The 15,869-nt window shown below is 40.9% G+C and overlaps 2 protein-coding genes across 5 annotated transcripts in view; both read left to right on the top strand.

Moving 5' to 3' along the window:
* LOC124117599 (serine/threonine-protein phosphatase 6 regulatory ankyrin repeat subunit A-like) overlaps positions 1 to 8,505 on the top strand; it is a 28,577-nt gene extending 20,072 nt beyond the window's left edge. For 2 of the 4 annotated variants that reach the window (XM_048396536.1, XM_048396537.1), the window contains exon 9: positions 1,200 to 6,256. In XM_048396536.1, the coding sequence (XP_048252493.1) occupies positions 1,200 to 5,695 (4,496 nt within the window). In that variant the 3' untranslated portion in view covers positions 5,696 to 6,256. Of the gene's footprint in view, positions 1 to 1,199; positions 6,257 to 7,053 lie in introns of those variants that run through there. The other 2 variants (XM_048396535.1, XM_048396534.1) reach the window with 2 other exon arrangements.
* Positions 8,506 to 9,545: 1,040 nt separating this feature from the next.
* LOC124118651 (ankyrin repeat domain-containing protein 2-like) overlaps positions 9,546 to 15,869 on the top strand; it is a 13,814-nt gene continuing 7,490 nt past the window's right edge. The window contains exon 1 of the mRNA XM_048396530.1: positions 9,546 to 10,141. Coding sequence (XP_048252487.1) covers positions 9,546 to 10,141 — 596 coding nt within the window. The remainder of the gene's footprint in view (positions 10,142 to 15,869) is intronic.

The following is a 15,869-nucleotide window of genomic DNA, read 5'->3' as shown; positions in this document are numbered from 1 at the left end:
TATGTGTATATGATACAGTCAATGTAGCAGTATGTGTATATGATACAGTCAATGTAGCAGTATGTGTATGTGCTACAGTTAATTTAGCAGCATGTGTATATGATACAGTCAATGTAGCAGTATGTGTATATGATACAGTCAATGTAGCAGTATGTGTATATGATACAGTCAATGTAGCACTATGTGTATATGATACAGTCAATGTAGCAGTATGTGTATATGATGCCGTCAATGTAGCAGTATGTGTATGTGCTACAGTCAATGTAGCAGTATGTGTATATGATACAGTCAATGTAGCAATATGTGTATATGATACAGTCAATGTAGCAGTATGTGTATATGATTCAGTCAATGTAGCAGTATGTGTATATGATACAGTCAATGTAGCAGTATGTGTATGTGCTACAGTCAATGTAGCAGTATGTGTATATGATACAGTCAATGTAGCAGTATGTGTATATGATACAGTCAATGTAGCAGTATGTGTATATGATACAGTCAATTTAGCAGCATGTGCATATGATACAGTCAATGTAGCAGTATGCGTATATGATACAGTCAATGTAGCAGCATGGGTATATGATACAGTCAATATAGCAGTATGTGTATATGATACAGTCAATGTAGCAATATGTGTATATGATACAGTCAATGTAGCAGTATGTGTATATGATTCAGTCAATGTAGCAGTATGTGCATATGATACAGTCAATGTAGCAGTATGTGTATATGATTCAGTCAATGTAGCAGTATGTGTATATGATTCAGTCAATGTAGCAGTATGTGTATATGATTCAGTCAATGTAGCAGTATGTGTATATGATACAGTCAGTATGCAGAATCAGGCATTATATATATTAAAGTTACTTCAATCTTCAAAAGATGAAAATATATCCAAATTAGTTTGAGAAAAATAAATAAAGGAGTCTAATTCATTTCAGTCAATCTGTCTTAAATCCAGTCTCATTTTGTTTGAATCAGCTGATATACGTATTACCTGACATTTTGAAGTCAATGAACAAATTGCTGGATGGAAGACATTTACTGTAGCAAAGACACATGTGTACATACTCGTCGTACATTCAACATTATATTATTGGACAAGCGAAGACAATGTCCTTTAGGAAATGTGTTTCTCTCAAGATTCACCATTTAACAAGAATATATAATTTTACTATTTGTTTGTTTTACCTAAACAGATCTGCCATGCCAGATAGAGGATATCAAGGGCCTATTCATTGAAACTGAGAGTTTCAAAGAGGTGAAAGAGAAGTTGAATAGGTTTGGCCATGTGACAATAAGCGGTGCTCCAGGAGAAGGTAAAACATCCATGGCCCTGATGTTGGGAGCTGAATACAGGAAGCAGGGGTATGAGCTGGTACTGGTTGAGGATGTTGGGACTCTTCAGTTGTCTGATTGCCTAGGTCAGGGCAAGGACGTGTGTGTCATATTCGATGACATATTTCAGAAGGGTGGATCTATGGATGTGCATCGCCTGAGACAAGTTCTCTATGAGCTCCATGGACATCTTGAACAATGGAAAACCAAGTTGGAAACAAGATACCAGAGTCTCCAGCAAACACGAGGGGCGGAACAGAGGAGGACCGACCAACCAAACCTGTATGTTATATTCACCACAGATAGCAACAACCTTGAATGTGCAATGTCAAAACTTGAAGGCCATATATTTTTCCAAAACTCTTCAGTGGTAGACTTGACCAAATCAAAGAAAATGGAAGAGAAGAAGGCCATATGGTTGAAACACAAAAGTCACTATAACTGTGAAACTGACGTTGATGTGACTACAATTATTTCATACGAGGAAACTGTTGGTTTTCCTCTGGCATGCAAACTTTTCTCAACACACATGCCTTTTCAAGAGCTCAAGGAAACGTTTTTTGAAAGGTCTCTGTTCTATCTTCAACGTGCTTTTCATCAGGACACAAGTCAACTTGATGACCAGTCCCTTAAACTGCTGCTGAAGTCAATGTGTGATGGTGAAGTGAAAATCAGGCAACTGGAGACTGAATCTGATGCAGACCTGAAACGGGTTTTAACTCTTGTCTCATTATTCCATCCTCTTATACATGACACATGCATGTCTGCGTTATTGAATACTAGGCCAGAGCTTGTCCTTCATAACTGCAGTATAAAGTTTATTTGTGAGCATGTACCTAACCAGCAACACAACAATGCTCATGTAGAACAGAATGTCATGCATTTCTCAGATGCCTACAGTGACACCATTGCTGCCAGGCTGGCTGAAGCTGTTGTTGCTGGCACTTTCAGTAGGTACATCATGCATCCCATATGGAAAAGGAAAGACATAGAAGATAAAGTGTACCAAATGCTTAAAGATGTAGGCACTATGTCTTCTGATTCTAAGCACAGCGTTCTCCATTTTGCCTGTTTCTCTGGGAACAATGACATCACTGAAAGATTTCTCCCTCACTGTGACATCAATAGACGTGCTGTGAATGGCTGGACGCCCGCTATGTTCGCTGTAACTGGTGGACAGATGGATACTTTGAAACTTCTCGTCAAAGGTCAAGCTGATATCACATTATGTGATTCCTCGAACAACGACCTATTCCATTTGGCTTGTGAATATGGGGATATGTCAATAGTGGAGTATGTGGAAAGAGTGATGACGAAAGGTACAGCTTGGCATGTCAATTGCCGAGGAATGAATGACATGACACCAGTTATGTGTGCAGTTTTCTCTGGAAAGAATGACCTCTTGCACTATCTTGTCAAGAAGAAGACAACTGATTTAACATTACAAGATAGGAACAACAACACTGTTCTTCATCTGGCATGTATGTATGCAAATGAGTCCATTGTTAATTCGTTGTTGCCATTAACAGATAGAGATTGTCATGGGGAAAATGGCATGACACCTATAATGTGTGCACTATTGTCTGGGAGGAGGGACATATTCAACCTTCTCATGTCACACAGTGCAGACATCTCTTTGACTGATGATGACAACAACAGCCTCCTTCACTTGGCCTGCCTCCTTGATGATGTACCCCAAATTCTACTTACAGACTTTGACATTGATGTTCCAGGAAGTCATGGTTGGACACCTGTAATGAAGGCAGCAGTCAATGGAGCAGCGCATGCATTTCACCTGCTTGTGGAGGCAAAGGCTGATCTTTACCCGAAAGATGACAACAACAACAATATCCTTCATCTTGCATGCCATGGTGGACATGTCTCCATTGTGAAATATCTACTGACAAGGTTTGATATAAATGCTTGTGGAAATAATGGATGGACGCCAGTAATGTACGCAGCTGCCAATGGAGAGAAGAACGTGTTTGACCTGCTTGTGTCAAAGAGGGCTGATTTATCCCTGAAGGATGACTACAACAATTCAGTATGTAATTTAGCATGTGCAGGTGGAAATATGTCCATCGTTGAATATTTACTTCCAAAGTATGAGATCAATAGTCGGGGTGACCACGGGAGAACTGCAATTATGAATGCTGCCTGGTCAGGCCAAAGTCATATTTTCAAATTGCTTGTGTCACAGGACGTTGATCTTAAACTGACTGACGACAACAATGACACGGTGCTTCATTTTGCCTGCGAGGGAGGGGATGCAGCCATTGTGGAACATCTCCTGACCAGAGTTGACCTCAATACTCGAGGAAGGAATGCTTGGACCCCGGTCATGGTCGCAGCTCGCTTTGGAAAATTAGATCCTTTCAACTTGCTTGTTTCAAAACAAGTAGATCTCAGACCGACTGACGACCACGGTAACAACATGCTACATCTTGCATGTCAGGGAGGAAACAGGTTCATCATAGAGCATCTGCTTCCACTGTTTGACATCAACAGTCGAGGACAGGATGGAAGGACGGCTGTGATGTATGCAGCTGTCAATGGACTGAAAAGTGTATTTGACCTGCTTGTCTCAAACAAGGCTGATGTTTTACTGAAGGATGACTACAACAATTCTGTATTTCATTTAGCATGTCTAGGTGGAAACAGTTCAATTGTGGAACAACTATTTCCAAATGTTGATCTCAACAGTGTGGATGACAATGGGAGAACAGCAATCATGAAGGCAGCTTGTGCTCGAAACAAGAGTGTTTTTAATTTTCTTGTCTCAAAGAACTCCGATGTGAAAGTGATAGATGACTACAGAGACAGTGTGCTACATTTCGCATGTAATGGCGGAGACAAGACTATTGTTGAGTGCATTCTTCAAAGGCTTGACATCAATACCCGGGGAAGGAATGGTTGCACACCAGTGATGATTGCAGGTCGTTTTGGAAACAGACATCTGTTCAACTTGCTTGTTTCAAAGGAAGCGGATCTCACTATGACTGACGACCACGGTAACAACATCCTCCACCTTGCATGTCAGGGAGGAAACAGGTTCATCATAGAGCATATGCTTCGACTGTGTGACATCAACAGTTGCGGACAGGATGGCAAGACGGCTGTGATGTATGCAGCTGTCAATGGACGAAGGAGGGCGTTTGACCTGCTTGTCTCAAATGGGGCTGATATTTCCCTGAAGGATGACTACAAAAATACTGTATTTAATTTAGCATGTATAGGTGGAAATATGTCCATTATGGAATGTTTACTTCCAGAGTATGAGATCAACAGTCGGGCTCACATCGAGAGAACAGCAATAATGGAGGTAGCTTTGGCAGGCAAAATACATGTCTTTGACTTTCTCGTGTCAAAGGACGCTGACCTGAAACTGATAGATGCCTACACGGATACAGTTCTACATTGTGCATGTCAAGGAGGGAACACAGCCATTGTAGAATATCTTCGGGAGATATTGGACATTAATGAGAAGGGACAGAATGGCTTGACACCAGTAATGCATGCAGCTAGGGCTGGTCAGAAGAATGTATTCAATCTGCTTGTATCACAACAAGATGAGTTGAATCTGCTTGATCACACCAGGAACAATTTACTGCATCTTGCTTGTCAGGGGGGAAACCATTTCATCATAAAGTACCTCTTGCAAAAGTTTGACGTTAATGGTCCTGGACAAGACGGGTGGACACCAATAATGATGGCAGCTCTCAGTGGAAAGATGGATGCTTATGATCTGCTTGCATCAAATGGGAGCATTCCATCCCTGACTACTCCGCAGAATGATAATGTTCTTCATGCAGCAAGTCAAGGTGGTAACAAGGCCATAGTAAGGAAGGTCATTGACATCTTTGACATCAACACCAGGGGAAGGAATGGTTCCACACCTCTGATGAGGGCTGTTATTGGAGGCCACATTAGTGTGCTGAAGTTCCTGATGTCTCGTTCAGCTGACGATACTCTGGTGGACAATGATGGGCTCACCCTTCTACATCTTGCTTGTACATATGGTCACCTTGATGTTGTGAAACACATCTCAGACAGGTTTGATATAAACACTAAAGACAAGGCTGGTTTAACATGCATCATGACATCGGTACTGTATGGTAAAGTTGCAGTATTTGAATACCTGCAAAGTAGAGACGCAGATTTGTTACTAGTTGACAATGAAGGCGATGACGCCTTAAATCTTGCCCTTAAAGTAGACTGCAAGCAAATCATAGAAAAGCTGTCATCAGGTAGAGAGTCAGAGAGGAACGTCACACCATGGAGTGCCCTTATGAAGGCAGACATAAGGTCAGATGTGTATCATCTGAATAAAAACCGGCAAGTTTCCCTTAGGCTCTAATGAGGCCACTGTAGAGGATGTTATTGACAACTTTGACATCAACACTAGTGGAAGGAATGGCGAGACTCCTCTGACGAGAGCAGTCCGCTGAGGTCACATTGCCGTGTACAGATACTTGGTGTTCTGCAGTGCTGACCGTACTCTCCTCGACGATGACTGACATAATATTCTACATCTTGCTCGTCATCACGGACAACTTGTAATATTAAAATATGCCATTGATTATTTCGATATCAACTGAAAGGACAATATTGGTGTGACACCTGGAATGACGGCAGCTCTACACCAGCAAGCTGCAGTACTCAAATACAATAAAGGCACATATCTGACTTTAGTTGACAACACGGGAGACGATGCCTTTACTCTCGTGCTTTAGTTTGGAAGCAGACAAATACATAAAAAAGCAACTAGAACGTAAACCAGACAAGACAGTGACTCCATGGAATGAACTTATGACAAATTTGGTAAGAATGGAAAAGTCACACCTTGTGTCCACAGAGACACACTCTACACTGAAAACTATAACAAGGTTTATATTGTACATTAAATGCTGTATTAGTATTGACTGAAAAACTTATCTATACATACGTTCAACTGGTTACCGTCCATAAGCAAAATGGAAGGTTGATTGGTTGGTTTGTTGTTTAACGCCGCACTTAGCAATATTCCAGCTATATGACGGCAGTCTGTAAATAATCGAGTATGGACCAGACAATCCAGTGATTGACATTATGAGCATCAATCCACGCAATTGGGATTGATGACATGCATCAACCAAGTCAGCGAGCCTGGCCACCCGATCCCATTACTCGCCTTTTACAAATGGCATAGTCGCCTTTTACGGCAAGCATGGGCTGATGAAGACCTATTCTAACCAGGATCTGCACGGTTACAATGTGGAAGTACTGGCCTGGGCTATTGCAGCCAATAGTTATTTTATATCTCCCTACAGAGATATAGTTCTTCACAATTTCAATTATTTTTAGATTTGGCAGCCAAATGATGTAATAATCAGATTGGAAATATGTGTGATTGCCAAACAGTATTTGCGTCTACTGTTGTCTTTAGTATTACCATCTAAAAACACATACATTCAAGAGGAGATTTCATATGGATGATGCTTTGTCGTTTCTATTTATGTAGAAAGATGTGATATTCTTGTGGCAATTTGACCAACTTCGAACACATATATTACTACTACAAGAGATTGTGAAGAGACCCTACATGGTTAGAAATGTAGAATCATGCTATTTACCTTAAATGTTTGACGGGTGTTGAAGCTCCTGTTGTTAAAACAATTGGGCAGTAATGTTGTTCTATTTTGTATTAAAATCATAGCGCACTTCTGCTTTCGGGAGATATTGGACATTAATGAGAAGGGACAGAATGGCTTGACACCAGTAATGCATGCAGCTAGGGCTGGTCAGAAGAATGTATTCAATCTGCTTGTATCACAACAAGATGAGTTGAATCTGCTTGATCACACCAGGAACAATTTACTGCATCTTGCTTGTCAGGGGGGAAACCATTTCATCATAAAGTACCTCTTGCAAAAGTTTGACGTTAATGGTCCTGGACAAGACGGGTGGACACCAATAATGATGGCAGCTCTCAGTGGAAAGATGGATGCTTATGATCTGCTTGCATCAAATGGGAGCATTCCATCCCTGACTACTCCGCAGAATGATAATGTTCTTCATGCAGCAAGTCAAGGTGGTAACAAGGCCATAGTAAGGAAGGTCATTGACATCTTTGACATCAACACCAGGGGCAGGAATGGTTCCACACCTCTGATGAGGGCTGTTATTGGAGGCCACATTAGTGTGCTGAAGTTCCTGATGTCTCGTTCAGCTGACGATACTCTGGTGGACAATGATGGGCTCACCCTTCTACATCTTGCTTGTACATATGGTCACCTTGATGTTGTGAAACACATCTCAGACAGGTTTGATATAAACACTAAAGACAAGGCTGGTTTAACATGCATCATGACATCGGTACTGTATGGTAAAGTTGCAGTATTTGAATACCTGCAAAGTAGAGACGCAGATTTGTTACTAGTTGACAATGAAGGCGATGACGCCTTAAATCTTGCCCTTAAAGTAGACTGCAAGCAAATCATAGAAAAGCTGTCATCAGGTAGAGAGTCAGAGAGGAACGTCACACCATGGAGTGCCCTTATGAAGGCAGACATAAGGTCAGATGTGTATCATCTGAATAAAAACCGGCAAGTTTCCCTTAGGCTCTAATGAGGCCACTGTAGAGGATGTTATTGACAACTTTGACATCAACACTAGTGGAAGGAATGGCGAGACTCCTCTGACGAGAGCAGTCCGCTGAGGTCACATTGCCGTGTACAGATACTTGGTGTTCTGCAGTGCTGACCGTACTCTCCTCGACGATGACTGACATAATATTCTACATCTTGCTCGTCATCACGGACAACTTGTAATATTAAAATATGCCATTGATTATTTCGATATCAACTGAAAGGACAATATTGGTGTGACACCTGGAATGACGGCAGCTCTACACCAGCAAGCTGCAGTACTCAAATACAATAAAGGCACATATCTGACTTTAGTTGACAACACGGGAGACGATGCCTTTACTCTCGTGCTTTAGTTTGGAAGCAGACAAATACATAAAAAAGCAACTAGAACGTAAACCAGACAAGACAGTGACTCCATGGAATGAACTTATGACAAATTTGGTAAGAATGGAAAAGTCACACCTTGTGTCCACAGAGACACACTCTACACTGAAAACTATAACAAGGTTTATATTGTACATTAAATGCTGTATTAGTATTGACTGAAAAACTTATCTATACATACGTTCAACTGGTTACCGTCCATAAGCAAAATGGAAGGTTGATTGGTTGGTTTGTTGTTTAACGCCGCACTTAGCAATATTCCAGCTATATGACGGCAGTCTGTAAATAATCGAGTATGGACCAGACAATCCAGTGATTGACATTATGAGCATCAATCCACGCAATTGGGATTGATGACATGCATCAACCAAGTCAGCGAGCCTGGCCACCCGATCCCATTACTCGCCTTTTACAAATGGCATAGTCGCCTTTTACGGCAAGCATGGGCTGATGAAGACCTATTCTAACCAGGATCTGCACGGTTACAATGTGGAAGTACTGGCCTGGGCTATTGCAGCCAATAGTTATTTTATATCTCCCTACAGAGATATAGTTCTTCACAATTTCAATTATTTTTAGATTTGGCAGCCAAATGATGTAATAATCAGATTGGAAATATGTGTGATTGCCAAACAGTATTTGCGTCTACTGTTGTCTTTAGTATTACCATCTAAAAACACATACATTCAAGAGGAGATTTCATATGGATGATGCTTTGTCGTTTCTATTTATGTAGAAAGATGTGATATTCTTGTGGCAATTTGACCAACTTCGAACACATATATTACTACTACAAGAGATTGTGAAGAGACCCTACATGGTTAGAAATGTAGAATCATGCTATTTACCTTAAATGTTTGACGGGTGTTGAAGCTCCTGTTGTTAAAACAATTGGGCAGTAATGTTGTTCTATTTTGTATTAAAATCATAGCGCACTTCTGCTTTCGGGAGATATTGGACATTAATGAGAAGGGACAGAATGGCTTGACACCAGTAATGCATGCAGCTAGGGCTGGTCAGAAGAATGTATTCAATCTGCTTGTATCACAACAAGATGAGTTGAATCTGCTTGATCACACCAGGAACAATTTACTGCATCTTGCTTGTCAGGGGGGAAACCATTTCATCATAAAGTACCTCTTGCAAAAGTTTGACGTTAATGGTCCTGGACAAGACGGGTGGACACCAATAATGATGGCAGCTCTCAGTGGAAAGATGGATGCTTATGATCTGCTTGCATCAAATGGGAGCATTCCATCCCTGACTACTCCGCAGAATGATAATGTTCTTCATGCAGCAAGTCAAGGTGGTAACAAGGCCATAGTAAGGAAGGTCATTGACATCTTTGACATCAACACCAGGGGAAGGAATGGTTCCACACCTCTGATGAGGGCTGTTATTGGAGGCCACATTAGTGTGCTGAAGTTCCTGATGTCTCGTTCAGCTGACGATACTCTGGTGGACAATGATGGGCTCACCCTTCTACATCTTGCTTGTACATATGGTCACCTTGATGTTGTGAAACACATCTCAGACAGGTTTGATATAAACACTAAAGACAAGGCTGGTTTAACATGCATCATGACATCGGTACTGTATGGTAAAGTTGCAGTATTTGAATACCTGCAAAGTAGAGACGCAGATTTGTTACTAGTTGACAATGAAGGCGATGACGCCTTAAATCTTGCCCTTAAAGTAGACTGCAAGCAAATCATAGAAAAGCTGTCATCAGGTAGAGAGTCAGAGAGGAACGTCACACCATGGAGTGCCCTTATGAAGGCAGACATAAGGTCAGATGTGTATCATCTGAATAAAAACCGGCAAGTTTCCCTTAGGCTCTAATGAGGCCACTGTAGAGGATGTTATTGACAACTTTGACATCAACACTAGTGGAAGGAATGGCGAGACTCCTCTGACGAGAGCAGTCCGCTGAGGTCACATTGCCGTGTACAGATACTTGGTGTTCTGCAGTGCTGACCGTACTCTCCTCGACGATGACTGACATAATATTCTACATCTTGCTCGTCATCACGGACAACTTGTAATATTAAAATATGCCATTGATTATTTCGATATCAACTGAAAGGACAATATTGGTGTGACACCTGGAATGACGGCAGCTCTACACCAGCAAGCTGCAGTACTCAAATACAATAAAGGCACATATCTGACTTTAGTTGACAACACGGGAGACGATGCCTTTACTCTCGTGCTTTAGTTTGGAAGCAGACAAATACATAAAAAAGCAACTAGAACGTAAACCAGACAAGACAGTGACTCCATGGAATGAACTTATGACAAATTTGGTAAGAATGGAAAAGTCACACCTTGTGTCCACAGAGACACACTCTACACTGAAAACTATAACAAGGTTTATATTGTACATTAAATGCTGTATTAGTATTGACTGAAAAACTTATCTATACATACGTTCAACTGGTTACCGTCCATAAGCAAAATGGAAGGTTGATTGGTTGGTTTGTTGTTTAACGCCGCACTTAGCAATATTCCAGCTATATGACGGCAGTCTGTAAATAATCGAGTATGGACCAGACAATCCAGTGATTGACATTATGAGCATCAATCCACGCAATTGGGATTGATGACATGCATCAACCAAGTCAGCGAGCCTGGCCACCCGATCCCATTACTCGCCTTTTACAAATGGCATAGTCGCCTTTTACGGCAAGCATGGGCTGATGAAGACCTATTCTAACCAGGATCTGCACGGTTACAATGTGGAAGTACTGGCCTGGGCTATTGCAGCCAATAGTTATTTTATATCTCCCTACAGAGATATAGTTCTTCACAATTTCAATTATTTTTAGATTTGGCAGCCAAATGATGTAATAATCAGATTGGAAATATGTGTGATTGCCAAACAGTATTTGCGTCTACTGTTGTCTTTAGTATTACCATCTAAAAACACATACATTCAAGAGGAGATTTCATATGGATGATGCTTTGTCGTTTCTATTTATGTAGAAAGATGTGATATTCTTGTGGCAATTTGACCAACTTCGAACACATATATTACTACTACAAGAGATTGTGAAGAGACCCTACATGGTTAGAAATGTAGAATCATGCTATTTACCTTAAATGTTTGACGGGTGTTGAAGCTCCTGTTGTTAAAACAATTGGGCAGTAATGTTGTTCTATTTTGTATTAAAATCATAGCGCACTTCTGCTTTAGGCGATTATTTGTTTCTGCAGAACCGATGTTTCTGTAAACAGCAGCACCTCTGGAAAGCCGCAATTACAAAGGTTGTAGACTTGCAGTGATGTTATACAACCGACACCAGACAGAAATTACTTTTAAAACAACATTGACAAGGATGTGCTTCTTCAAGATAAACGATCACTGATTACATGTAGTTTATTGCTTAATATTTATCAATGATTATTTCATACAGTAGATCCTTGTTGTGGCTACAATAACCTCACGTACTTTAAAATACATTTCCCCAAACCATGTCAATTTTAGTGATATCTAACAAACATTTGCTGCTTTCTAAAATTGACCTTTCGACGGTTGGTGAAACACACATGAAAACAGAAGGAGGCAACGATGAATCAATGTTGTTCACTAGACAATATATGTATGCAAGTTGACAAATATTCTACAATATCCACACCACGTGATCACCCCTCCTCGAATATATCATTAGCTTTGACTTGATTGCTGTATCATCAAATGAAATAACTATTGTGCTTTTGCATATGCATATTTCCATGTAGCATTAGAGAATTGTAATATTCATACACAATATGGCATATAGAAGCCGGACATATATGCAATTTTACATTATGTGTTTCTATATAACAAGGTAAACACATAGTTGCACAGGAAGCATGGCGTGTTTTAAAGCCCTGATTCTGCAAATGTCGTATTTCTATGAAGGAGAACCTGTGAATAGTGACAAAATAGGAAAAAATGTTAACTCATCATTACATACTTCATTTTCATTGTACACGTACGGCCATCTTCTTGTGGCTATCATGAGCATGAAGTATTATCCACGTATTATTCCACCATGACCCGTCACAGAACACATGCAAAGGCAAGTCAATTATTCACCAGAACAAAATATTGATGCGGCACATTTGGATATGTCCTCCACATGTCCAGCCTAACATCTTTTAACAGCTTTACATGGTGCAGCAACTTTTGAGCAAGAGTGTTATAACGTTCTTTGGTAGAAAAAAAAACTGAAAAAGTGAAATGTGGATACCAAAGACTGGTACTGCTGGACTATTTCTCGACATAAAGGGAAGGTTGACTATTGGAAAGTTGAAAACATCCCTCTTGTCATACAGTCTTGTGGAGAGTGTTGTTTGTCTTTCACTCTGAATCTTTATGCATAGGTCTGAATATGAAACAGATGAGGCGGTCTCACTTATTTCTCGTTCAGGTGTATAAACCAGTGGGAGGGAATTGTAATTCCGATTAGAAATTCCATTTCGTATTGTTATATGGCACTGTGTACTTTATGTTTAGTAATGATTATATATGTGTTTTGTTGTTTCTGCTGACATTCAGGGAACGCTCCTTGTATGGTTTGGGGCAGTGATTGGTCGTCAGGTATGTGGTACTATTTAACCTTAGCTGTCGTCAGGAAGTTATTATATTTATATGTAGATACCCGTGTGGTGTGTAAACTTCCGGCATACCGTGGACTGGTATTGACTTGTCTGTGGTCTCCTGAAAGTGAGTTGGACTATATGTATGAAGACAGTTGTGTGTTTGCGTGTCTGATACCCATTTGGTCTCTCACACAATTGGTCTCTCGCACATTTGGTTTCGGGCTTGTTCATCATTTTAGACCAGTTTTCATGTGGGGATCGCTCATCATCCCTGATTCCCTGCCTAGCCCATCTCTGAAACTTTTGCTTTCACCACTTTATTTTTGTATTTGACACTGACCACTTCCTTCATATTATATAGCATGGATGGCATTTGCTTTAATTTTTGTCAAATTGACCTGGGCCTCTGAAGATAGGTATTTTACTGTATCTATTGTCACCACGTTTCAGTAGATCAATATACTTGACTAATATTCACGTCTGTGGGGCGGCCACGTGGCCCTGTGCACAGTGTTTTCGGTAGGGCAGTTTTCCAAAAATATCTCATAGGCTGGTTTGTTTGTTTGATTGTTTTTTATCGACACACAGAGCAATAATCCATCTATGTGACGTCGGTCTGTTATTCATCTAGTCTGGACCCGACAATCCAAACATCGTGATCATAAGTATGGTTTGGGTTCTTCAGGATGTGTTCGGAAATAGCGGATGCCAGGTCGAGTTTGTTAACAGAGGTCGGATGTTCTTTGAGTCTGGGGTTTCTCCATTGTACTGGTGACCACAGTCACAGGGGATTGTAGGGATTCAAGGACAGAAGAGATCGCCATATGACATGATTTTCTGTCTGTAGGGATTCAAGGACATAATAGATTGCCGTATCATATGGTTTTCTGTCTGTAGGGATTCAAGGACGGAAGTGATCTCCGTATCACATGCCTGTCTGACTGCAGAGATTCAAGGACAGACGAGATCCTCATATAACATGGTTCCTGTCTGTAGGGATTCAATGACAGCAGATATCCCCGTATCACATGTTTTTTGTGTCTGTGAGGATTCAAGGACAGAAGAGATCCTGTTATCACAGGAGTTTCTGTTTTCAGGGATTAAAGGAGAGCAGATATCCCCTTATCACTGGAAGTTATGTCTGTAGGGATTCAAGGACAGAAGAGATTGCCGTATCACATGTTTTCTGTCTGTAGGGATTCAAGGCCAGAAGAGATAATCTTATAAGATGGTTTTCTGTCTGTGGGCATTCAAGGACAGAGAAGATCGCCGTTTCATATACTTGCTGATGGCTACCATGTTTTAACGCCGTTCGATCTGCCTGGTTGTCGGATATGACTGTACTATTGGCACCATAATACAGCATCAAGTCACATACTTTATCTTTGCATTGTCATTAAGGACGTCATCATCTGGTCACATAGAAAAAGAGAATATCCCTTGCTGAGATTACAGACCATTATATGGGTTTTGGACAATCTTAGTTGCAAGCAAGATATACCAAGTAGCCTTTTATTTAGTTACAAAGAATGGATGGTTAGGAACTTAGTCTAAACAAGGAAAAGAGAAGCAAAGAATGACTCAGAAGGTTACGCGGAAATTTTCAATGTCGAAGCTGTCCACTAATCAGATATTCGTTGTGTCATTGTAACCGATCTACACACGTTTGTCGATTCTAGATTGATCAAGGAGAATTGCTAAAAATAAAACTCCAATTCCCATTCCCGTCCGGATATACAAAGGCCACCGTTTCTGTTTGACGGTTTCTTTGTTTGCACCTACACTGCACCATTGTTCAGCGTCACTGCTTGGGGTAAAGTGAGACGTGAACACAGAGACTGTGCTGTGGGATCGGCTACAGTAGAGTGTACAGCGCAAAGCTGTGGGATCGGCTACAGTAGAGTGTACATCGCAAAGCTGTGGGATCGGCTACAGTAGAGTGTACAGCGCAAAGCTATTTGCTATCTGATAATCGGAAAGATTGAGATCTGTTGCATGATCCCGATCACTCTGCGATTTATATATATTTGGTCTAGGTCTTTTTGCGTGCTAACTCACAGCAGAGCAACCAAAATGCAAGGTAATAAATATGATGTGTGTGAAAGTGTGATTGATATATATATATGTTGTATCGATTTTCCATCATGAAGACTGACAAGGACACTCTATCACTCTAACGGATATGCTCAGTCAGCACAAATACTGTCAAGTCATGCAATAAATCAACTTCATCAGTGAAATAGCGTGAGTATGAGCCAACTAAACTGAAGTCCCTGTGACGATTAAAACAACAACTACCGGCTTGAAGACGGGGGTCCACACTGTGTTTTGTGTCAGGGTGGCCCAGGGTGGTCAATCAAGGCGCCGGAATTACGTGTGCAGTGTTGCATTCCGTGGACACGTCAAAAACCAATGGTCGTGGGTTCGAATCCTGGTTCACCCGTTTACGTTTCTGGGTTTGTCAGCTCCATACCGGTGCTTGTGGATTTCAAACTGGTAAGCGTGTGAGACTTGTTCAAACCAGCGGTAAACCAAACCCACTCACTCACACCTTCGGCCCTGGTGTCTAGGTAACCATTTACCAGATCAGGCAGAATATCTATGGGGTGTTATGCTCGCTAAACTACATGAACATGGTTTCTTATGATGATTTCAAAAAAGATGCTTCGGTGTTGTGATGCTCGATGCCTTTCGTAGCTTAACATGCCGAACTGACAGCGCCTCCTTTATCTGATGTAAACAGTTTGAGATTGGCTTCTTTCTAAAATAGTATACGTTTGTAACTGATCTCAAGAGCTATGTGTGTATCATGGAGGCGATTCTATGTGCATGAGGTCACACGCCATATGCCCAGAGTAATTGGCTGACGATGATTTATTTCTCAACGACATTCATTCATATCTGTCCTGATTCAGCAAAACTCGCTATCAT

Source organism: Haliotis rufescens, unplaced genomic scaffold (assembly GCF_023055435.1).
Source record: "Haliotis rufescens isolate VD_foot unplaced genomic scaffold, xgHalRufe1.0.p SCAF_150, whole genome shotgun sequence".
Lineage (NCBI taxonomy): Eukaryota > Metazoa > Mollusca > Gastropoda > Lepetellida > Haliotidae > Haliotis > Haliotis rufescens.
This window is presented reverse-complemented; position numbering and strand designations above follow the sequence as displayed.